At 42.8% G+C, this 24,170-nt stretch overlaps 2 protein-coding genes across 3 annotated transcripts in view; one reads left to right on the forward strand and one right to left on the reverse strand.

The window, feature by feature from the left end:
* Positions 1-24,170, reverse strand: part of LOC135427347 (uncharacterized) — a 263,759-nt gene that overhangs the window by 173,874 nt on the left and 65,715 nt on the right. For both annotated transcript variants that reach the window (XR_010436037.1, XM_064680815.1), the window contains exon 2: positions 339-501. The gene's annotated coding sequence lies outside the window, so the exon portion shown is untranslated. The remainder of the gene's footprint in view (positions 1-338; positions 502-24,170) is intronic.
* The window catches only part of NetB (Netrin-B), a 65,661-nt gene that overhangs the window by 40,069 nt on the left and 1,422 nt on the right, over positions 1-24,170 (forward strand). Inside the window, exons 2-6 of the mRNA XM_064680809.1 lie at positions 22,451-22,639; positions 22,818-22,967; positions 23,047-23,151; positions 23,723-23,788; positions 23,851-24,082. Coding sequence (XP_064536879.1) covers positions 22,451-22,639; positions 22,818-22,967; positions 23,047-23,151; positions 23,723-23,788; positions 23,851-24,082 — 742 coding nt within the window. The remainder of the gene's footprint in view (positions 1-22,450; positions 22,640-22,817; positions 22,968-23,046; positions 23,152-23,722; positions 23,789-23,850; positions 24,083-24,170) is intronic.

Below are 24,170 nucleotides of genomic sequence, written 5' to 3' on the forward strand. Positions count from 1 at the left end.
AAATATCGAAATACCCATTGATCATCAGCAGCAGAGGAATAACAGCCGTCAACCGAATAACAGCAGCATAACAGACAACTAACAGCAGACTAACAGAAGAGCAGCTGCAATTGAACATTATAGTTGTGTACGAGTATATAGAGGGAGGAGTATATAATAAGTATAATAAGCATTAAATAGGAAGGGAAATCTTTTCCATAAACCATTTCTTAACCTAAGCATACATTCCTGAAGTAATGCTACGACTCTTAATTAATTAATATCAAACACGCACATAAATACTCGCATAGGTTCAAATTATGTATGTATATATTCATCTTCAGTATCCATGCACTTACCTGGAACTTCAATCCGATTTGTCGTTATTTATTATTCCCATTCATGTTGAATATTTTTTTTCCTTAATTAGCGATTCAGCTTTAATTTATACAGTAAACTTCGGCACAGCGAGCTGGTTCTAATTCTTTAACTAAAACTTTGTGCCAATTCCGTTTTCCAAATCTGTGAACAATGCATTGCAAGAAAAATAAACGATTACTTTAATATTTGCTGTACTTTATAAAATTTAAATAAATTATATTCGTAGTTCTATAAAAGAGAAGGTTTATGGACTATACAGAAATCTTTTGCACTCATCTAAATTTTAAGTATCTGAAAGATTCATCACGCAATCTCAATAAGAATAAAAAATATTATTCCAAATATTATTAAAATGTGTGCCTAATTAAATATTTAAGTCCTGATAGTTCCATGACTCGAACAAAGTACAGTAAATGGCAAATATTTAGATATTTGATATACCTAGTGTCCCGTTTGAGGAGCTTGGCCTGAAATCGAAGGGCCAGTAAAGCGATTTAAATGCGTGTTTTCGCTTGAGTTTCTTGCCAAATTGTTGCAAGTTCGCACTTTGGGCCAAAATTCGGGCCATAAATCTTTGCGTTGGCGCCATCTAGCGGGCGCTAATTTCACTTCTCTTCTTGTTGTTTCTTGTTAAACGCACGAATAAATAAAAATAATTTGGCAACAGCGTCAAGCACACCCCCACACCCTACGCAAGGGGAAATGCGAGCGAAGAACACTTCAAACAGTTTTTGGCCTCTGCCACCTGGGCTGGTTGGGGTGGTTGGGTGGTTGGGAGGTTGGGGGGTGGTTGGCTCCAGCAAGTTGGTTGGGTGAGTCTGTTGATTTCTTCGCTGGGCGCTCGTCCATATAATGCGGCAGAGGCTGCGAATTTAAATTTGATTTCACTGGCGCTGCTGCTGCTGCCGCTGCCACAAAGTAAACAAAAGTTGCCTGCATGTAAATTCAATTTGAATGCTCTTCAATGAGCTTTCACAAGCTGGGCGAGCACGGAAACGGGAGTGCCAGGATGTTAGATGTATGCCTGGCGGCTATATGGGCATGGGAACCAGCACGGGGCACGGATCACGGAAACAGGCGGGCGGGCGACTGGTTATCAATGGCGGCTGGCGCGTTATGCGCGCGACTGCACTAAGCAGCGATTATCCTGGCACGAGTCCTGCTGTTGCTGCCGCCGCTGCTGCTGCTGCTGCTGCTGCTGCTGCTCCTGCTTCTGTTGTTGTTGCCCCCTGCCCCAGCCCAGCCCAGCCCAGCCCAGGCCATCGTCTGTCGCACTTCGGTAGAGAAAACTTGCGCCAAGTTTCGGTAGCCAGTACACATAAATAACGGCAGCCGGCATAATATATTCATATGCGCGCATAAGCTGCTGAAAATTTATGCTAATGCTGCCTCGCACGCAGCGCAGTCGGCGTCGACGTCCGCGTTGGGGCATAATCAAACAGTCTGCAAGTTAAACAACTGGCAAAACTTTGGTTTTAACTGCCAGCCAGCCAGTCAGCCAGCCAGCCAGCTGGCAATGGCAATGGCAATGCACAATGTTGCGTCAGGTGGAAAGAGGGGGAGGGACCCAACTACTAAACGTTGCAACGTCTGACGCGCTGCCTGACACGAGCGGCAGCAGCAGCAGCGACGCAGGTGATAAATGTCAGCGCATCCTGTTGCCACATAATTCTTGCTTTCTTTTCGCATTCATTCATTTTGTTGCACGCGACAGCTGGCAGTGCTTGCAACAACAACAGTGGCTAAAAGCGTGCGGCAACTGCACGGGATTGGGCGCTGCTTGCGTGGCATGTGGCACGCTGTGTGGCCTGCCTTGAATGCAGTTATTTGGTGCCCTGCATGCAAAACGAACGCCACAAATTTATTGGCATCATCATCGTCGCTTTTGGCAAAACACTTTGCAACCTCTTTCCGAAACGCATCACTTGATATTTGGAGATTTCGAGGTAAGCCCCAAAATGGGGCAGTTCTCTTGAGGAGGAGGGGGTCCGCAGTCTATTCTCTGTATATTTTAAATTGTTCCAATTTATTAAATTAAGAGATTTCTCAATTCTAGTATAAATAGAATTAACAGCTTCAAATGGAAAGATCTGACAAAGTTTTTGAATTCAGATGCGTTATAAAGTAAAAAAGCACTAAAAAGTATATACAATACAAAGTGTCGACGAAACCACAAGTAAAAGTAAATGTTAAATAAATTATTCATTAACTTTATTATTTATTTCTTACTCGATTCCTACAAGAATGTAACTGTAATATAAAATGATTCTCCACCTGTACATACTATTCTAGAAGCTACATATCAAATATGTTGACTCTAGCTCTTAAAACCTAAGAGATTTGCTCGAAAAACAGGATTTCGATATCACTTCTTATCGATTGCTTGGAAACGGGGCAAGTTATCGATTATCGGAAACAGCAGGAAATCGCAGACCTTACGTTCAAAATTTCAATTCTTTAGGTCCGATAGGTTGAGACAGACAGACGGACATGGCTAATTCGTCTTGGCTATTGATGCTGAACAAGAATATACATATATAGTTTATGGGGTCGGGGATGCTTCCGCTCTCTGGTACATACATTAGCAAAGAACCATTATACGCTTTAAAATGGCTTCAGGGTATGAACAATTGTCTTTAATTAGTTGAGAAAAGTATTTATTCTTATTAGTAGCTGCCTTTTCTATCTCCTCTTTTTTCCCTTTTAATGAGCCATTTTTTGTATGCAATTTCATATGACAACCGAATGTTTTTACTTATTTATTCATCATTTTAAAAAAATTAATTTATTTTGACTACACTGGGGATCGAACTCCGGACCTTCTGCCCGTGATTCTTACGCTTAGCTCACCTCACCTCTTAAGCGAGCTGAAGGGCCCTGGTAAAATATACATTATGTAGTTTGCAAAATGTCAAAGGTACATTTATAAGTTTGGCTGTGTTGTTTGTTTGTCAATAATATGAAATTAAAATAAACAAACATATAAACTGAAAAGATTTCGTAGGGATTGGAACAACCGATCTCCTAATTGCGCCCTAGCAAGGCCTACATAGATAACTGTCGTGTGGTTTATCTTTATTTTATGAAAGCTTTGAACGAGCTTTTCCTGAATTAATTAAAATGGTTAATTAAATATTCTAAAATGCAGTGCTTGCATCAGGTAATCAACCCCTATCAACTAATTTAATTATATTATCTTATTTTTAAAGTCAATTAATTGTATTTGAATCCTGACAATTAAATTTTTGAGCCTTTGCCGCAAACAGTTTCATACAAAAATATATTATATATTTAATTTTGAGTTAAATTAAAATTAGTTCAACGAAAGAGGAAAAAATATGAAAATATTTAAACGAATTTATTTTCGAGGAGTTTTATGACAATTAGAGGACATTCTGAGGTATCAGCTTCATTAATGTCACGTCAGTGCAACTCTCGCTCCCTCTCTCCTTGTCTCTCTCTCATTTTCTGTGTTGATCAATAAACATAATGCAGTGTTGAGAAGGGCAACATGCGCATCATTTGTAATGCCATTAGCCTCCGGGGCAACCAATTTGATTAGCAGGCTGGCAAATCATTAGCAAACATAAGTAAGCTGACTCAGGACGGGTAGAGGGGTAGGAAGGGGGGGGGGGGGAGTGCGAAGAATAAGCAGGGGACATGGAGCCAGGAGCAGTGTGAAGCATCAACGGGGCCATGTTAAACATATGCAAACAAGTGCGTGGATGTGTTGCGAGCTGTTGCTGAGCGGAGCAAATAGGCAACAAATTAAATAAGTAACAAAGTCGAAATCAGAGGCAGGCCAAACATACGAACAGACAGACAAACAGTCTGACAGACAGACCGAACCGAAACAGACAGATAAACATGCAAACAGATGCGTCAGAGCGTTGTGGCAGGGCAAACAGATAAGACAGCTTAGCAGATAACATGAGACAGTCATTTGTGTTGACGAGGATGCCACAAGGAGGCAGAAGAGGCAGCAGTGGCGGCAGAGGCGGCCACAGTTACAGCAGCACCAGCTGATGATGATGAGGATGAAGATGATACTGAAGCCGAAACTAGCTAGCAAATCCCCATGGCATCAGACGGCCTGCTTCCTTGCTTCCAGCTTCAGCTTCAGAGTCAGCTTCAGCTTCAGTTTCAGCTGCTCCCGCTCACATGTAAGCGAATTTTGGACCAGCCTAAAATTATGCGCATAAGCATGAGCCTGCCAAGGAATTGGATAGCTTGGTTGGGGCACAGGCGTTCTTTTGGCTTTTTAATAAATGATGCCACCCGCCCCCAATACGCAGCGTGCAACGTGGCGTATGCGTGTCGTGTAATTAATGCGCGCCAAATGAATAAGCAAGCCAAGCAAGCAAAGAAACAAACAGACAAATAATTTCGCCTGCTTAAAGCGGCAGCTGCCAAGCGGAAGGGGGGCCAGGGGCGGGCAGCATATGTGACTGTGACTGTGCTGTGCTCCTTTAGCTATGCGCGGCGGAAGCGACTTCACAAATGATAGGAATAAAATTAAGTGAAATAAAAAGCGACACCAGCAACCAGTAGCCCGCAGCACCAACAACATGTGCCTCCAGCAGAGGTTCCAGGGATGGGGCAAGCCGGGAGGGGGGCCTACACAAAGACGTTACTTTTGCTCGCAGGGCGCAGTTGCTGGCATTAGTCTGCCACCCACTCCTGCTGCTGCTGCTGATGATGCTGCTGCCGCCTGCTTTGGGGCACGCAAAATTTCTGCGCGTGCTACGCAACCGGCGATAAATTTTAATACCCCAGCGACGTCGGCAGCGCTGCGAGCGTCGACAGCGCTGCTAGTCTGGGCGCATTTTAAAATTTATTGTTATTATGTGAATTTTATAAACGATGCTGCTGCGTTGCTGTTACTATTATTGTTGCTGTTGTTGTTGCTGTTGTTGTTGCTGTTGTTGTTGCACTTAATTAAATTTTATGTGCGCGCGCCTTGAATTTAGCTGCAACAGCAGCGCCTTAGCAGCTGCCAGTACAGTCACTACAGCTCAAAAGAAGGCAAAATAATATACAAAAAAAAAAGAAAAAGAAAAAGAAAAAGGATTTCCCTAGTCGTAAGTCTTGTAAATGCGATGTCCGCACCAAAAAATTATAAGCATCAGACTCTTCTTCTGGGGCTAAGCCCAAATGAGCTGAGCAGAACGTGGCCAAACAAAATTAAAGCGGCCCAATGAGAGCCACAATTTTCCGCCATCAACCTGTTTTCCTCCCGCTTTTCATTCGCTTCTTTTCATTTACTGCTTACGCGGCGTCCTGGGACTCGACTTCACTTGCTGGCCATTTGGCAGTACCAATTTTTTTTCTTTTTGGGCCTAACAGATTACATCTAAGTAAATAAGCTGTAAAATAATTCAAGTCTCTTGTGGCAGAAGGTCAAGGCTGTTAAAATAGACAGCATTTAATTTAAGCGCTAATTAAAATAAATTAAATTTATATATACTTAATAATAATTCATTTGGATTAAATTATATGAATACACGTTTGCATTTAGATATATAAAAAGGCAACTCAGGCCATTTAAGCAGCTCAGTTGCATTCCTTAGCGGCTGGCGCCCAACGTGGGTTGCATTTAATTTGTTTCTTTTAAGACCCGACAAATAGCAACCGCCAGCAACTGTTAGTTACTGCACATTTAAGGAAGCTTAATCCTGACATTTACCTTTAATATTTATTAGCAAGTCTCGCAGACTGCTTAAGCACCAGAGGTAAAACTTTCAAGTGGCGCCCAACGTGCGGCGCAATAAGTGTGAGTTTATTTTTAAAGTAATGCATAGCAGTAGCTGACCAGTGCACGATTAAACTGAGCCTTAATTTTGAATTCATTTTATAAATTCATCAATTAAACTGAGCTTAAATTTTAAACTCATTTTATAAATTCATCAGCAGGAATCTTAAGCTGCTTAAGAGCCATAGCTATATTTTCCAAGAGGCACCCAACGTGGGGCGCAGTAATTTTGAGTTCGCTTTTAAAGAGAGTAGCACGACACGCTCAGTTACTGCAAATTAAACAAAGTTTAATTTAAAGATTAACCCTATATAGTTATTAGCACAGGTTTCAGGCTGTTAAGGACGCGCAGTTTTATTCATTTGGCGCCCAACGTGTGCTGCAAAAAATTTTAGTTTCTTTTAAAGGAGCTGCATAGAGGCTGCTACAAATTTTAGCTGCTCAAGCTTCAGCCATGCGTAGCGTCAATGCCACAGAGAAGCCACCGAGAATATGCCATGTGATCAAATAGTTTTTGTGGACCAGCATTCAGAGGCTGCTCTGCCCGATTGATATTTGTAAATATTCCCCAGATTGTCTGCAGTTTCAGGCTCCATTGACTGCCTGGCTGCTGCAGTTGAAACTTGTCGCATTGCCGCCTGCTTTTAGCCCCTGGTCGTTGCCGGTGACCCGCATTGGCTGGCGTCCTGGCCCAGAACCTTTTGAGTTCTTATTGCCTTGGCGCATTTTTCGATTAAAATTTATTTGCGCAACTTATGAAAACTTAAATGCCCATAACGAACAGCGGCCGCCCAGCGGCAGCCAAACCTTACTTTCCTCTGCTTTTTGTCTTCAGGCAAATGGTGCGGCACTGGCGGTGCTGGCCGTGCTGGCAGCCAGGGCTAAAGTTTCAAATATTTCATAATTTGCAACATATTTTATGGGCCACATTGCAGTTGCCCCTCTCCAGCTCTCCCTGCCGCACAGACTGTACGCTTAGCGACTCGGCCATAAAAAATAAAATGAGAGAAAAACTTTTACGCTGATTTACGATAAATTTTGGCACAGAACGAGGCCAACTAGCAACAGCAAGAACAACATCAGCTTCTCTCTAGACTATTTTGATATATTTCCCCACATATCACTTACATATGGAATTCTTGGCATTATTCATACGCCACATTGACAGACAGACAAATGTTCGACTTTCCCGTTGACGATGCCTTCCGCCTCCGCCCTCTGCCCGCTGCTTTCACTAAATAATTCAAATGACTTCCGACTTTGACTTTGACGCGGGCTTCCAATTCATGACAACCAGCTCGTAAGCTCCAAATGAAGCGCCATTTTGCCCTCCTATCTCCAGTGTCCTGGAGCTGCTCCTTGCTTCTGCTCCTGCTCATGCTCCTCCTCGACTTGCTGCCTTCGGCAGGTACGCAGCGCACTTAAAAAGTAATTTTATTACGCAGCTACTTACAGCGGCTGTCAGCGACAAGAAGAAGCAGAAGTGAGAAAGGGCGGCGGGCAGGTCAACTGGAGAAGCTAGAGCTGGGGCAGGAAATGGGAAGTGGCCGACACAGTTTCTAAAGATGTCGCTCAAAGGGAAACGGAAAAGCAAAGCGCAAAATTGTTGCTTGCTGCTTGGTGTTGTCTTAGCAGACGCCACGCCTTCCAGGCAAACGCCCACAGTCACACTACTATTGAAAACTTTTCATACCTCTTACACTTTTCTTCCTCTCTCCCCCCCCCACCCCTCTCTCACTCTCTCTCTCTCCCTCACTCTCTCTCTGTCTTTGTCTCTGCCCGCCGCCGTCTTTGGCTTTGTTGTTTATTGTTTTTGGTCTTGTGTCGCCCTCGTTTTCAACTTTTCTTGCCGGTTCGTAAAATTTTTCTCATTACAGTTTTTCCAGCTCCGTTGAATTCTTGCCATACTACGGCTGCCTTCAATGCCAGACCAATGCCGGCAAACTTTCGACTTTTGCCTACCTTTTGCCCTTTTGCGTTTGCTTAGTGCCCACTGTGTCTACTTTGCCAAGGTAATTAAATGACTCGAATCGACTTTTGAGCCGAAACTTGCTCGAGGTAATTACAAAAGAGTTGTCTGATTGATATACCTTCAATGCGATACCAGCTAAACGCTACTATTAGTCGAGCTAACCCAGTCAAATTTGAATGTACCAATAGTTAAGTATGTTTCTAAGCGCCTTAAGAACTTTGCATTCTTCCTAAAGTTCCATGTGAACGCAGCTCACAATTGAGTTAGCCTAGCTAAATTTTGTTTCGACTGTTCCAAGAGCCAAACAAGCTAAAAACTAAACAATTCTCGCACGCAACTTCAAGTGTGACTCAGTTATACATGAACTCAATTCTAAAACTAATTTCCAATAAGACTAAAGAGCTCTTTAATTTCTAGTAAATGCTTTTAAATTTGCAGAAAATATTTACGTGAAAACAAACGATGGAAAAGTGCTGTAAGTCGGTGTTTCCGCTCACGATTTGAACCAGCCTTTTGGCCTTTTGGTGTCGTGTACCTGGTTAGCCACATGTATTTTAAACATTTTGAAAAGATTCCATTTTTAATATATATTCCAATCCATTTATATTTTCATATAGAAAATGCAAAGCTTATCCTATAGTTTCTCGCATTTTCTCCTTTTTGGGTTTCTCTGCGGCTGCTTTAGGTTTATGGCTCGGTCCATATTAAAAAGTGAATTGGAATTCCGGGAACGAAGTTTTGAAGCCTTGTTTGGAAGTACTTGTGAAAATCTTCGAGGAGTTTTCAGATGGATTAAGATATTCGATTGGTTTCCTTTGAACTCAGCTCTCAGCTCATATAACCCGCTTGGCCTTGGTGCAAGGTATTCTCACTGTGTCAGAGTAGTCGAAATTTCACACACAGACCATTTGCTTTTGTCACGACCCTTTTATTTTTGTAGAGCATTTAATGTGCACTGTGACGTTGCAGAATTTTCCTGCTTTTCATTGCCGTTGTTGTTGTTGTTCTTTTTGTTGTTGTTGTCGTCGTTGTCGTTGCACACTTTTCCTGCTGCTGTGCGCAGTTTTCTTTCGCCGTTCGCTGCACTTCTCGAAACTTGGCTCCACTTTGCACTATTATTAAATTTGCCAACGCCGACGCCATTTTGTTTTTCTATTTGCCTTATGCATGCGGCCATTTTTTTGTTTAAAGTTTGTTTGTTTTTTTGCCGTTATTTAACGCGCCTTCGTGACGAATTGTTGCTGTTGCTTTTTCCGCTTCCGCTGCCGCTGTCGCTGGCATTTCGTTTAATTACTTTTGACATCAGGTAAATTTCTCCACATTTTTTGCTGGCCTTTTCTGCTGCTCCATATTAGCAGACGTTGGCGGGAGTGGCTGTTGGAGGGCGCAGAAGAGGAGGAGAGAGGGGAGGGGGAGGCAACGACTGCTAGCAAAAGTGTGCCAAATATTTGTTTAGGCCCGTAGCCCATATTTGTCAATGGCCAATGGCGGCGCATTCACATATTCGCACACACACACACACACACACTTCCGCACACACATTCGCACTACTCGTCATATTTGCATATGACTTTGGTTCGCTTTTGGCTCGCATTTATTTTGATGTATTTCCTTTGGGCAAACAAATAACTCTGAAACCCTTTGAGTGCGCGTTGTGCCCGGGGGTGGCCACGGGCCTGGCCACTGGTGGTTGCTGGGGTTGTGGCTGGTTGTGTTCTGTTTTTTTGGCTTTGACATGGCATATGTGTGTGTTGTTTATATCCTTTTCTTGTTTTTCATTAGCAGATAGTTTAGTCACGGCAAACAGGCCAGCCCAGGCTTTGCTCAACATTCATCCCTTTTACAGTTCGTTTGATCCTTTGCGGCCTGGCCGTCGTCCTGTCCTCATTAGTTGGCTGCTTCGGATATGCCTAATCACATGCAGAAGCTTGGCCAGCTGCGATAGCTGCTCAGAGCTCAATTCGCTGGTGTTTGTTGTGTTGTTGCTCAAACTTTGCCTGCTCGACGTTGTTGTTGTTGCTCAATTCCATTAGCCAGAAGCAACAGAAGCAGAAGCAGCAGCAGCAGTTCGTCAAATCAAACAAATGAAAATGTAAAAATCTACAACCAACAACTTGCAACAAAAAAAATAGAAGTGTAAAACTTTTACACAACAGCAACAACAACAACAACATGTGGAACTAAGGCAGAGATTGGGCGTGTGTTTGTTATACTTTTGATCATATAATCTACATATGTGCATATTAATGTATTTCCAGCCACGCCTGACGCCAACTTGGCCATTGCCCTGGCAGCATTTTCCGAGGCTCCCGAGTGGGGATGGGCTGAATGAAAGTTTTGCTTTACCAGTCCTTTTTTTTCTCTTTTTTTTTGCCTCTCTTTTGCTGGTTTGCTGTTTGTGTTTTCTTTTTGTTGTTGCCGTTATTCTTGCTTTTGTGTTTCTTTTAAAAGCTTTTTTAAGTAACTCCAACTAAATTAAGTTAAATACACTTCATGTTCGTGTGCGTGCCCTGTCGTCAGGCATGTTGCACGTGGCGTATGCGCAACATTTTAATTGGGAAATCCAGAAAAACTTGCGCCTTGTCGCTGCCAACCGATCCTGTGGCAAGCATTTTCAGCGACGCCTCCTTTAGTTCGAGTGTGTCGCGTAAAGGCTGCCACAAGCAGGACTCAACTTCATTATGCGCTGCGTTGCGATAAGTGTGTGTGTGTGTGTGTGTGTGTGTGTGTGTGTGTGCGTGTCGGATTGCTGTATATGCTGCCCTGCCATGCCTCCGCCTTTGATGGCTTTTGCCATAAATTGCAATATTTATGTTTCTGGGTTAAAACTGCAGCCGTGACAATTGAAGGCAGCTGCTGCTCGGCAAATCCAAATCCAGCCAAAGGATGCCGCTCTTCGAACACCTATAGATGCACATTTGCATGCACACACACACACACACACATACACATATGTATGCACATATATAGATAAGTACTATATGCAGTTGTGGCCCCATAATAGCTCTGCTTCAGCTTCAGCTTCAGGCTGCCTTTGTCAGCTTCTTCTTTCCTTTCATTCTTTTTTTTTTCATGCAACTGCAGCAAATGGCAAGTGGTAAATGTGTCTCTCTGTGTGTTTGCTCTGTACTTTGTTTCCCAAAGGGATTTTCTATGTTTTCCCACAGCTTTTGTTTGCCGCTTAGCACACACCACACACACACGCACACACACATGCACACACACTCAAAGTTAGAAAGCAAGAGCTTTTAGTTTTGCATTCGCAGCACTTGGCTTTGCATATTTCGCAACACGCAAAATCATTCGACAAAATATACAAATCTCTACGTTATTTACTGTGTGGCTGTTATTGTGTGAGTGTGTATGTGTGTGTGTATGTGTAAATGTCAGACAAAGGCAACACAACAATATTAAGGAAAACACACACGCACACACACATACACACTCCCACAACCGAGCACAAGACGATCCTAGTTACCACGTTTGTTGGAATTCAACAAATAAAACCATTCACAACACTACGTTTGTGTTTCAGTATTTATGGGTATCTATTTGAATGCTTTGCAGCACTATAATTGTTTTCAGAAATTTCAATCTTTTGCTTACGGCGAATCGATATTATAAACTCTTGGAATGACAATTTTTGGCAGGATTCCGAGAAACCTTAAAAAGTATTTACCAATTATTTCCTCTGAGTCTCAATATTTCTTGGGAAATCGCATTCAAGCAGTATCAGGCATAAGATAAAATATATATGTATATCAAAAAAAGTTAAGTTTTAGTCCTATTAGGAAATAATCGTCATATGCTTTCACCGCAACGGACGGAAAATAAGATGAAATCTCAATTTTAATTAATTCAATGTTTTGTACCTGCACCTAAACTCATGATTATGATTTAAACAAACATCTCGTAGCCGACATAATTGTGGAATGAAACAATCGTTAGCTTTCGGACCTGGCAGTGCTCCAATCACAGCTCCGACTTGGCGACTCGGGACAATTTCGGTTCCGTTGACAACTGAAATTGGATGCGATTTCTCCACAAATTGAAATGCGTGCGATTGGATGATGATCTATTGAACAGGTTGAGTTATAGCTTGTTCAAAGCAGCGTTTCTATCTGATCTGGTCTTTAAGTACCTTGGCCTGATTGCGGCAACCTTCCTCCCCCCCCCCCCTCCCTTGCTGCCTCTCTCCATCTGAGTGCTGGGCTTAAGCTCTGTCTGTGCAACTGTCTGTCTGTCTGGGTTGGCCGTTGCATCTGCTTTTAATTGCATTGCTGATGCGAGCCAACAAATCGAAACTTGGCTATAAAACCGGTCGCCCCTCCCCCCCCCCCCTTATCCCCGTTCAAGCCCCTTACGCCCTGCTAGCTGCCACCCTCTTATAGTTGCAGTTGCTGCGGCTCATAAATCGTTCAATCATCAGTGGCACATTGACAACACCATTGGCCGTTGGCTGTGCCACTTGGTCGTGTGTCATAGGCGCTGTGCAATTTATACGCCCCCCCCCCTCTCTGCCGGGCCCCCCGCCCGCACCCAGCCGCTCTGCAATCTTTTCTTACGTCGCGTTTTTGGGCCTTAGACGTAAAATTAATGCAATTTACGTACAAAATGTGCCATTAAAAGCGCATAACCAGGCTGTAAAAAGCCAGCGGAAGTGTGATGGGTGCGGGGTGACGGGGAGGATGGTCGATGGGGTGGGGTGGGGTGGGGTGTGGGGTATGGTGTCTATTGGAGCTATTGCAAGTAGACGAACATAAAGCAATATGAGCTCTTGTCGCAGTCGCCGCGTCGCCTTGTCTGGGCCTTTTTCGAACGCCGTCTGCCGGAGCCTCCATGTGCGAGTGTAATTTAATGCCAATGCAGTTTCTTTTTCTTCTTCTTTGCTTCTTCTTCTTCTTCTTCTTTATTTTTTGATGCTCACTCGCCCCGGCAAATGGCTGCAGTCTCCAGCTGGCCCCACCGCCCGCGGGCACCAGTTGGCATGCCACAAATTACCCAGGCAAAGTCCGTAGAGCGCATTTAGCTAAATCGCAGAATTTATGTCTTATGAAAATGCGCTCCAAGTCGCAGTCGCAGTTGCAGTTGCAGTCGCAGCCATTCTGGAGCTGAAGCCAAGTGACATTGCCACAAGAGGCAATGCTAATGTACGAGGCTATAATAAAACGAGCCATGTTTAACCAAACGACACGACGCCTCAATGCCCTAACACTGCAAACAAATGGTTAGTTGTATTAAATAACCGACTGTATACATTTTGTAGCCACTGTATTACATTGCCGATGCGCACACAAATGCCTGGGAACTTGCCGGGCACATGCTTAGCTTCATGTCTCACAACTCACACATTGTGTAGGGTATTGGAAAAATCACGATTGCAAATGCAGTGGGTTGTTGACAACGGGGCGTTACGTGGGGCTTTGGGGAAACTTGAGAATTTAAAGCTGATTTATCTCTTTTAGTTATTATTATGGTTCCATTCAGCGCGCACTCTTCTGCGTGCTTAACTATTTGTATGCCCTGTACCCAAAATGGGTAAAAGGAGTATGCTGTGCGACAAACAGAAGCAAGCATCTTCGAGCCTAGCAAGTGCATTCATTCATGATCAGGAAGATGCGCTAGACGATATATTCGCTCATTTTCATTTTCGATAATGGTTTTTCAGGCATATCTCGAAGATTAGAAGGGCTAGCTACACCAAACTTGGCATGTAGATTCTCTTATAATGCACATTTTACTTTCCCTTGAACCATGCTATATTTGGGTGCCATCTTTAAGACCTGAAAGTTTCATGAAGATCGCACAATAATTATCCGAGTTACACGAGGGAATGCACACAATGTGGGACAAAGGAAAGAAGCAGCACAGTCGCTTGTAGCTTGCGTGTGCACTTTGTTTGTGTGTATGCTTAGGGTATCTCCCAGTCGGGCACACCCGACTTAGCACTCTTACTTGTTTTTTTTTTCGCGCTGTGCTGCCTTTTTGGCCATTAATTTGCTTGCGCTTTTCCAATTTCCAGTTTTCATTTCGGCCCGTTTGCACACTCCTTGGCTATGGCTGTTCCGCTCAATGTGCGGCTATGTTGCACAATCCACAAATTATGCCGCCTTAACTGTTGGCTCGCTTAACTGTATTCGGTTTTGTCGCTGCCCCATCAATTGGCATGCCAAAAGTGCGGCGAAAAACTTTTCAATTCAATTATCAACGCCCAGGCATGCCACAGCCGACTGACTATCTATGCAGCGCTCCAACTATGTGAAGTGCTGCCACCACCACCGACCACATACATGATTGCAGCGCCAGCTTCAGCTCCAGCTCCAGCTCCAGCTCCAGCTCTGGCTTCAGCTTGGTTTAGTTCCGATTTGGCTTCGATTTGCCAGCAATTTGGCTGAATGCATTTTGGGTAATTTGTTTGCCAAATTCGCGTGTTGGCGTCAAAGTCGTCAACACATTTTCTGTGGGGGTGTCGATTGCGATTGCAATAGGCAACATTAACAACATCCACAGCAACAGCAAAAACAACCGCAACAACAACAAGAACAGCTCCAAAAACACCCACAGCCGAGCATTAATATCAAGACTGAGGCGAGAATCTCGAATGGGAAAAGTTCATTGAATGAAATTAATGTTGCCATATTAAACAGTACAGTGCAGCCTCGCTAAGAATAAAGCGAAGTTCATTTATGTGAGACGAATATGAGAAATATCATTATAAACATAGTTAAACAATATTTCTACAGTTTTCGGCATAATATTATCCAGATATTAAACACAGTCCGGATGAGCACGAAATTAAAAATAAATAAAAAAAATATTTGTTTAAGAACCATCCATGTACAAATTGTATAGCCTTGTATTACAAACTGTGTAACGCATTGAAGAACACCTTTTCGACTCCATAAAGAACATATATATGCTTGATCAGTACGTAGAGACTCGTCGATAGAGCCAGATCCGTCTATCTGTTGCTATGCCAACTAAGTCCTCGTCTGCATAGGTATATCACGACCAACTGGATCGAACCACTTTATAATAAAGCTGCCATTGGCCGATAGTTAAGTTTCTGTGTGAAGAACTACTTCGTTTTTCAAGAAATCTTGACCAAACTAGACATTTACCAAGTTGTATCAAGCGCTTTTTGATCTTATAATAAATGGCAACTATGTCACATAGTTATATAGAAAGAGTTTTTGTAAGGAACACATTTCGGTTTTTATATAATTCTGACCAAACTCAGCAACTCGGAGCTGCAATATTTTTCGAATATATCTGTTCTCTGTTATATGTCGCCTATAGTGACAATCGGTTCCAATTAAAGCTGTGTTTTAAAAGCCTTCTACCAGAGTATTTAATCTTCGAGTTAACTAGTTAACGCCAAATCAATTTGTTTGTTTAACATATTGAGTGCTTACTGTGTTGTCTCTCTACACAGTTGTGAGAGTTGCACTCGAAGCTAAATATATAAAAAAAGGAAGAAAAAAATAAAATTTGGATGCCAGTCGAGCGACAAATATTTTGGCATGCCAAAAATTGAAGCGGCCAGCGAAAATATGCAGGCAATGACAACATGTGCCGCTGTTGGCAACGGGGGGCTGGCAAAGACAGTGGGGCAGGGGCACGGGGCACGGGGCATGCGGCACGACTTCGACATCAAATTGTCAACACATTGTAAGCGTGTGTGTGCGTGTGTGGAAGGGGCAATGTGGTATCATAACAGCCTTAGCTCATAAGCAAGCAAAGTGCTTAAGGACGTAGACAGGCCGCAGGAGCAGAAGCAGGATCTGGAGCAGGAGCAGGAGCAGGAGCAGAAGCCGCAGCAGCAGCCGGGGCAGAGGCAGTGCCAAGAGTGGGCAGCCAAATTGAAAAGTAAATAAAATTATGCGTCGCAACACATTCGAAATCATTGGCCAAAGACATATCGATGTTGGTTCTATGCCTTTTGGCTCTCAGCCCTGCCCCTGGCGAGGTCTCGAGGCAGCGCCAAGCGACGTTGTCGACGTTGTCAACGGTTGCGTTGAGCATATTTTTCACTCTCCTCTTTTTTTTTTTTTTTTTTGGGTCTGGGATGACGACGCGCTTTACGCATCAGTTGATTTTTTTCCATTTTGGGTCCGTCGTGTGCTTTACGAAATTTTCTTGATTTGGCTTCTCGCAATCTCAACCGGGCGTCGCTCCCTTGCTCCATGGAATTGGGGCATCATTGAAAATTCAAATCACATCAAATTGTAAAATACACAAACCACGCAAATCGTCGTTGGGCAAAATAAAAATGCGAGTACATAAAAATAATAATAATAAAAAGACAGACAGAGTCTCAGATGAAGAGCCGCAGCCGAAGCCAAAGGCGAAGGCAACGTTAGCTATAAAGTCGGGCGAGCTTGAAGACGGGAACGCGGGCTGGCAGCGGAGGACAGGATGCTGGACGAGCTGGCAAAATTCTTAGCACAAATCTGGAGCTGGCGCTGAAGCTGGAGCTGGAGCGGGAGCTGGAGCGAGAGCGGTTGCTGAAGGCCAGGATGTGACGGGCCGCACATTTTGTGCCGGCAAAGCAAATTCGGTGTTTTGTGATAGCAAAAACGGACTGCGAGGGTGTTCCAAAAAAAAGGAAAAGGGAGAAACTTGACGATATGGCAAATTTATATGCGTGTGTGTGTGTGTGTAGGTGTTGTTGTAAATTACGGCGGGAGTGTAAAATGAAAAGAGTGAAAATTATGTTGCTGGCGCACCCAATCGAGAAAACGCCTTCACTTTGCTATTACATGTTTCAATAGGGCGATACGAATGCTTGTGCACAACTAAAAGCTACCCTGTAGACAGCGAAAGAGAGTTTTAAGGGAAAGATTCTCTTTAAAGCTTAACTATAAGCAATTCACAATTATTATCGGATATATCGCAAGTATACTTTTATCATAAAATTTTTTCAGTGCTTCGGGCAGTTGAAAAAGCAGGAAGCTGGTTCAAATCCTAGGCTAATGTCCTCGCCAAAGGCCATAGTTGCCAATGCTATTCAAATATAATAATAATAATAATAAAAATAATAATAATGATAATAATAATAATAATAATTATAATTTTAATAAAAATTATAATAATAATAATTATAACAATGATAATAGTAATAATAATAATTATAATATTAATAAATATATTATTTATCATTATTATAACAAACGTAAAAATGATATTGATAATGATAATGATAATGATAATGATAATGATAATGATAATGATAATGATAATGATAATGATAATGATAATGATAATGATAATGATAATGATAATGATAATGCTAATGATAATGATAATGATAATGATAATGATAATGATAATGATAATGATAATGTTAATGATAATGATAATGATAATGATAATGATAATGATAATGATTATGATATCAGTAGGCTTTACTAATAAGAGTTAAGATGTTGCCCACTTTTAAACTTATCTCAATCATTTTTAAGCCCAACTCCCAATGCCCCGGTTTGGCAGAGTTTTTCATTGTGGTTTTTTTCTACGCAACTAACCAAATCTTTGTGTTACATCTGTTTGGCTTTAATTATACATAACTTGAATGCTTTTCTTCTATTTAAAGCCTTGGCGCCTGTTCAGCCCACTCGCAATTCGATCACATCTTGTTGGCTATATGTACATATATACCCTAACCCGCGCCTTCTCCTCACTGCCGCGTGGCGATATCTTTCGTCTATAGCTCCAGCATTTGAGTCTGCGCCGCCTTTGCTTTTCTCTTGTTGCATACGAAAAACTAACGAAAATAGGAAAATAAAATAAAAAATGTAGACATTTTGTAGCCAGTTTATAGAGATGGTGGGCCAGCCTCTTTGGGCCGAGGCCTGTTTGCTTTTCGCCCATAATTTTTGTGCCGTTTACAACAAACGGTCGCATAACTTGTGAACGGCCCCGGTTCCGCAACGATCCCGGTCCCAGTCCCAGTCCCCGCCCCAGACCCTGGCCCTGTCACCCCGTAAACGCCCCGCCTTATCTCTCGTTGGCTGTCGATGTAGTCCCACGGTCTATGGGCCGCTTGGTCTATGGGTAGAGCCAGCTCGCACTCGCACTCGCACTCATTCGCATGGTGCCAAATGATTTTCACATGTTTTTGTTAGTGTGTGTGTGTGTGTTTTCCATTCGCACTTTTCTTTTTGCATGTGTTTTTCACTCGCACTTTGGCAGCGCGCTGCTTTGGCATTTAATTAAAAAGCCTGCAAAATTATGAACTTTTCTTTCTCGACCGCCTGCAAATTTGTTTGTTTTCGCCACGAAAGTCATATATCAAAAAATTGCTTGCCAGATGCGAGTCGGTTTTTTTTTCTTCTTTGTATAGGCGGAGTAGTCCGGTGGTTGGGGTCTGGCAATGGGAAATGCGAAATGCGAAATGCCAAATGTAAAATCTTTCGCCAATGATCTGTCGAACTTTTCGCCCAACTCTCAGCCGGTTGGCAATAAGTTTTCCTCTTTCTCTTTTTTTTTTTATTATTTTTTTCTTTTAACAGAATTGAATGTGTCGATGAGCTGGTTGGGACGACGGGTAGTTGATGGGTAGATGAGTAATGGGGCAATGTGTGCTGGAGTGGAGCATGCGAAGCTCTACCCAAAACAGTTGTTGTTGCTGGGAGTCGACGCGTTGAAAATCAAATGAGCTGTAAAGAAAATTCGCGTTAAAATGCGTTTTATTGTTTCCAATTAAGCTGATTGAGTGCGTCGCTTTATATATATTTATACATACATATACATATGTGTATATGTGTGTGGGTTTGCATCTAGGCTGAATCAGAAAACCACAAACTATATTGACTGTAAAGCTGTAGTGTCCGACATGCTTCGTTTAATCCCACACAGCACATCAGCACGACCCAACCCAAAAAACAATTTATGCGCTACTTTAGCTAATCGTCGAGAGCGTCGAATATTTTGTCGACGTTTTTCACTGTTTCGATTTCGTTTTTTTCCAATTGTTTTTCCAGTGGAATTTATGAGTGAGTCTCCCATCAACAGCATTTAGCATGCGGCTAGGGGTTGGCTACCACAACTGCATCCAGTATAGTTCCATCTGTTCCACTGTCAGCTGGGCCTTGCCTATTTATGAGGCAGCAGCTCAACTCGGCTTATTGCTGGCCGCAAAATCAACTCATTTACAATGCGCGTGTGTCAATGGCAATAGCCGTGCTCCAAATGCCGGACAGTCTAGCTATCTTATTATCATTATTGCCACCATTAAGTCCACACATATCGGCGGCAATGAAAGAGTCGCAACGATACTCAAATGCCCTGCCCACAAATTGTTGCGTTTAATGACGAACGAATTCACTTTCGAAGTTTTTCTTTAATTAATCAAATGTTTTCGGATTATTTGAGCTTTCAAGTTTAACATGTATTTACAAATTTATTGTATTTTAAAACAAAACTTTTTTAAAAGCTTTTTAAATTTCTTAAGAAATTGCGAATATACTTATTTTTAAAAACTTCCAAAAATAATGCGTTGGGAAATTTTTTATCATTTGGCATGAATTTTAAATATAAATCAAAATAAATTTGGAACGTGAAAAGCACGTGCGTTAAATGGGATTTTTTAATATTTATACTATTCGGGGTTTGGGCTTGTTTATATTCTGAATTTCTTGTGCCTTAACTTTTCAATAATATCATTTTATTCTCAAAAATATATATTTATCGACCCTCCGCGAGACTCATCATAAAAATATGAAATGGAAAATCCCAACATTGATATTTATATTAAAAGAGGATTTAACATTTTTAGAAAATAATCAATTTTTGGTATAAGAAACTTTCCAAGCTGAATGCATTAAAAAAGAAGTAACAAAATTCCTTAATCTTATATCTTTTATTCTGACATTTTTGCCTTTTCACTTGTGACTGATATCATTTCTCCAGCTGTCGTTGAGACTTTCACCTTTTTAAATGATATAACTAAGTGAGCTCTTGATGGGATTTATAACGTTGGACTCCCAACTCGTTTGCCAGCCTCGGCCTCGACACATAGCTGATATAACAGCGCAGCGCAAAGTCGCAGCGCCGAGTGTCAAGTAGAAATAAAATTCATTTTAATTTGTGCAACGATGACGATGACGACCATTGAGTGGATGGCCGCATTGGGCAGGGAAATGGTGGAAGGGGGACGGGGACAGGAGGCAAGAGGCATGGGGCAGGCACATGTTATGCGCCTGCTGGCAGGATAAAACTCATCGATAAGTCTGTTGGGGCGTTGGTGGCATCGCAGCCAGCCGCGTTGCCCATTGTCGTTGCCCATTGTTGTTATTTGCCAAATAAGCGAACGGCCGCCCGCGTTTTACTTCCCCGGCCACGCTCCCCCGCACCCGCTCCTACTCATGCCGGACGCGTCTCCATTGTTGTCAGCTACGTCGTCGTCGTCGTCGTCGATGATGCAGACATAAGATATGAAAAATATGAAGCAACAGCCATCACAATAGTCGCACCAGCCAAAAGCCAGAGCTGGATCCGAAGCTGAAGCTGGAGCCGCAGCCACCGCACAGGCAAGGGACACTTTGTGCTGCCTGCCCCGCCTGTCCCGCCTCCTTATAGCCCAGCTCACAAAGCAGGCGCTCATGCGTGTGCAAGTCAAAGTCGCTCTGCGTGGGCACCAGCCTCATACGTAACCAGCTATAGATACAACTCAGTCCGTGCCGTCCCGTCTCGCCGTCTGTCCATATATGAGTTGCGTTGTATAAATCACGCTTAATGCCTTTGGCAATGGAGGCAACTGGAACATCCGAGTACGTTGTGGAACATAAATTGCAGTCAAGTGCTGCCAATTAGTTGGCTAAAATTATTTTATGATATTGGCCAACTAATTAAACCAGCATTACGCTGGACTGACGTTAAGGCTAGTGTCCAGACAAGGACACCAGCTCCAATGCGGGACCTGGGTCAGCTGGTCAAAAATCGATAAAAGTCGCAGCAGGCGAGAGACAGGTGCCCCGACCCCCTTTACACCCCCTTGTGTCCCATCCTAACCACCTATCGCATTGTAGCTGGCATGCAGTTTCATCAATCAACCGCACGAGCCAACAATCAATCATAGCCGAGCAGCAGGGGTAGCTGCAGGGTAGCCCTCAACCTGTCCCAAATAAGTAAAGCACGTAAAAATATCTCTGATTATTAATTATTTATGAAATGTGCGAGGCGAGAAGCGACTGCCATTAAACGATTAGGTTCCTATGCTGTCCTAGACAGCAGCATTCGGCTGAGAAACAACCGGGCTGCGAAGCGACTTATACGTAAGGAGCTTAAGGGAACAATACAATCTTAAAGATGAATAAATGAATAAAGATGTATCAGTACCCGAAATACAGCTGTGCTAAACAAGAGACGACGACTTAAATGATTGAACGCAAATAAAGCTAAGCTCTATAAGAGATAAACAAAAAGTTAAAGTAAGTCCCCACTGATGGACAGGCTGATTGATTGACCGACTGACTAACTAACTGACCAACGGACAGACTGATTGAATGCCTGACAGACTGATTGATTGACTAACAGACTGATTCACTGGCTGACTAACTAGCTGATTGACTGACGGACAGACTGATTGACCAACTGACTAAATGAGTGAATGACTGACTGAGTAACTGACTGACTGCTTGATTAGTGGACGGACTAACTGACTGACGAACAGACTGACTAACAATTGCTTCAATTTACAGACGGACGGTTTCACTGGCTGTTTGACTATTTGACTGATTAACTGACAAACTGATTGATTGTCTGATCAACTGACAGACTGATTGATTGAGTGACAGACTGATTGAATAACTGGCGGTTAGACTGATTGACGGACAGACTGACTGATGGGCATACTGATTGGCTGGCGGACTAATAGATTAATTGATTGACTAACTTATTGACTGACCGACTTGACTGGCTCACTGGTTGGTTACCTAACTGATTGACAATGCCGAGCTCTAGCTGTAAGAGTTTGGAATTTAAAATGTTGACAATAGTTAGATCATTCCTAAGTGAATGCCAAATTTTTGGATTTTAAAAATAGCTTATGTAAGGGGGAAAAGCATTTGTATAAAACTCACCAATTTTTCCTGATTATGATTCAACATAATTAAACTTTCTCTCAGCATTAAAAGCTGCTGATTTATTTTACGGTACTGTTCAAATTGCGTCTCCTGAGATATAAATATATCACACCTAATAACTTATATTGTATCAGTCCTATAATCTAACAAATATATTGAAATTTCGAATAGGTTAAGATAATGATAATAGGTAAATCGAATGCATATGAAAATATTCTCTTTAATACTTGTTTTAACTATTATTAAATTTCCAATGCCATTTTCTTTGGTTTTTATCAGTGTGCCAGTGCAATGGACATGCACGTCGCTGCCGATTCAATCTGGAGCTGTACAAGCTGTCGGGTCGGGTGTCCGGCGGCGTTTGCTACAATTGTCAGCACGATACAACCGGAAGGTATTGCCACTATTGCCGTGAGGGCTACTATCGGGACGCCACCAAGCCGCCCAATCATCGTAAAGTCTGCAAACGTAAGTGTTGTTAAAGCCGTCGCCTGGCGATGTTAAGACGCTGCTCGGTCATCAATCAACGGCCTAGTTGGTTGTCAACTGGGCAGATATCTTTCTAATGATGACTCCTTCTCTCCTTTTTTCTCTCTCTCTCTCTTTCTCTCTGCCTCTGTCTCTTTTCTTCCACTCTGTCTTACAGGCTGCGACTGCCATCCCGTGGGCTCGACTGGCAAGACCTGCAATCATCTGAGTGGCCAGTGTCCCTGCAAGGAGGGCGTCACCGGCCTGACCTGCAATCGCTGTGCTCGCGGCTATCAGCAGACGCGCTCCCATGTGGCGCCCTGCATAAGTAAGTGTCCAGCTCTCGCTGTCTTGCCCCACTGTACTCTAGCGTAATCCTCATTCACGTGCTTGCTTGCAATTAACAGAAGTGCCCACAAATGCGAATATGATTCAAGCTGAAAGCGCCGGCGGCGGTGGAGCTGGCGACTACAAAGATGGCGGAGGCTCCCAGGCTGAGGAAATGAAAAAGTGTAAGTAGCAACTGGCTAGGGCCGCTTAATGGAGATGCGAGTACCGATTTTAATGTGACATGTGACGAGTAACGAGTAAATTGTGCGCTGTGACGAGTATCGAGTAAAATGTTGCTTGTGACGAGTAACGAGTAAAAAAAGAATTGTGACGAGTAAAAAGTGACTTATGACGAGTACAAAGTGAATAGTTCTCTGTGACGAGTAACGAGTACAATGTGACTTGTGCCGAGTAACGTGTAAAAAGTGACTAGTGCCGAGAAACGAGAGAAAAGTGAGCTGTGACGAGTCAAATCTGACTAGTGACGAGTAACGAGTACGCCTAGCTAGGGACGAGTAAGAAGTAAAAGCTGTTTTGTGACGAGTAACGAGTGAAAAGTGACTTGTGGCAAATAAATGATGACTTCCGACGAGTACCAAGTGAATAGTTCCTTGTGACGAGTAACGAACTTCGCAAAGCGAGTTGAGATTTTCAAGTAACTTATTGACGAGTAAACCATTGCGAGTAACAAGCAACGAGTTCTAATCTACAATACATTGAAATAAACATATGTTTATAATATATTCCACACAGATTGCGGCAAGTGTAAGGCCAGTCCCAAGAAGCTGAATCTCAACAAGTTTTGCATGGAGGACTACGGTGCGTATGCTCGTTTTCCAATCCATATGCTCGAGCCTAACCTAATTTCTACTCGCTTGCAGCTCTTCTGGCCAAGGTAATTGGCCATGATCGCGCCTCCCAGGATATAAGCACCGAAAAGTTTTCGATAGAGCGACAGAACGAGATATACAAGTACGAGATAAATATACAGACAATTTTCAAGCGGAACCCGATGTCGGGCACGACCAGCTCGCTGCTGGGACGTGGCAACATGATGCTGCTGGTGCCGCGCAAGAGTATCGAGTGTCAGTGCCCCAAGATCAAGCTGAACAAGTGAGTATTCCCTCCTCCAACTGAACTGACGTTTCTTTCTCTCTGATACTCAATTTATGGTATGCCCTTTATTGCTTAATCCTTACAG

The sequence above is a fragment of the Drosophila montana genome, unplaced genomic scaffold, assembly GCF_035044405.1.
Source record: "Drosophila montana isolate Dmon_TW-CO22-7 unplaced genomic scaffold, ASM3504440v1 contig_2178_1, whole genome shotgun sequence".
NCBI lineage: Eukaryota > Metazoa > Arthropoda > Insecta > Diptera > Drosophilidae > Drosophila > Drosophila montana.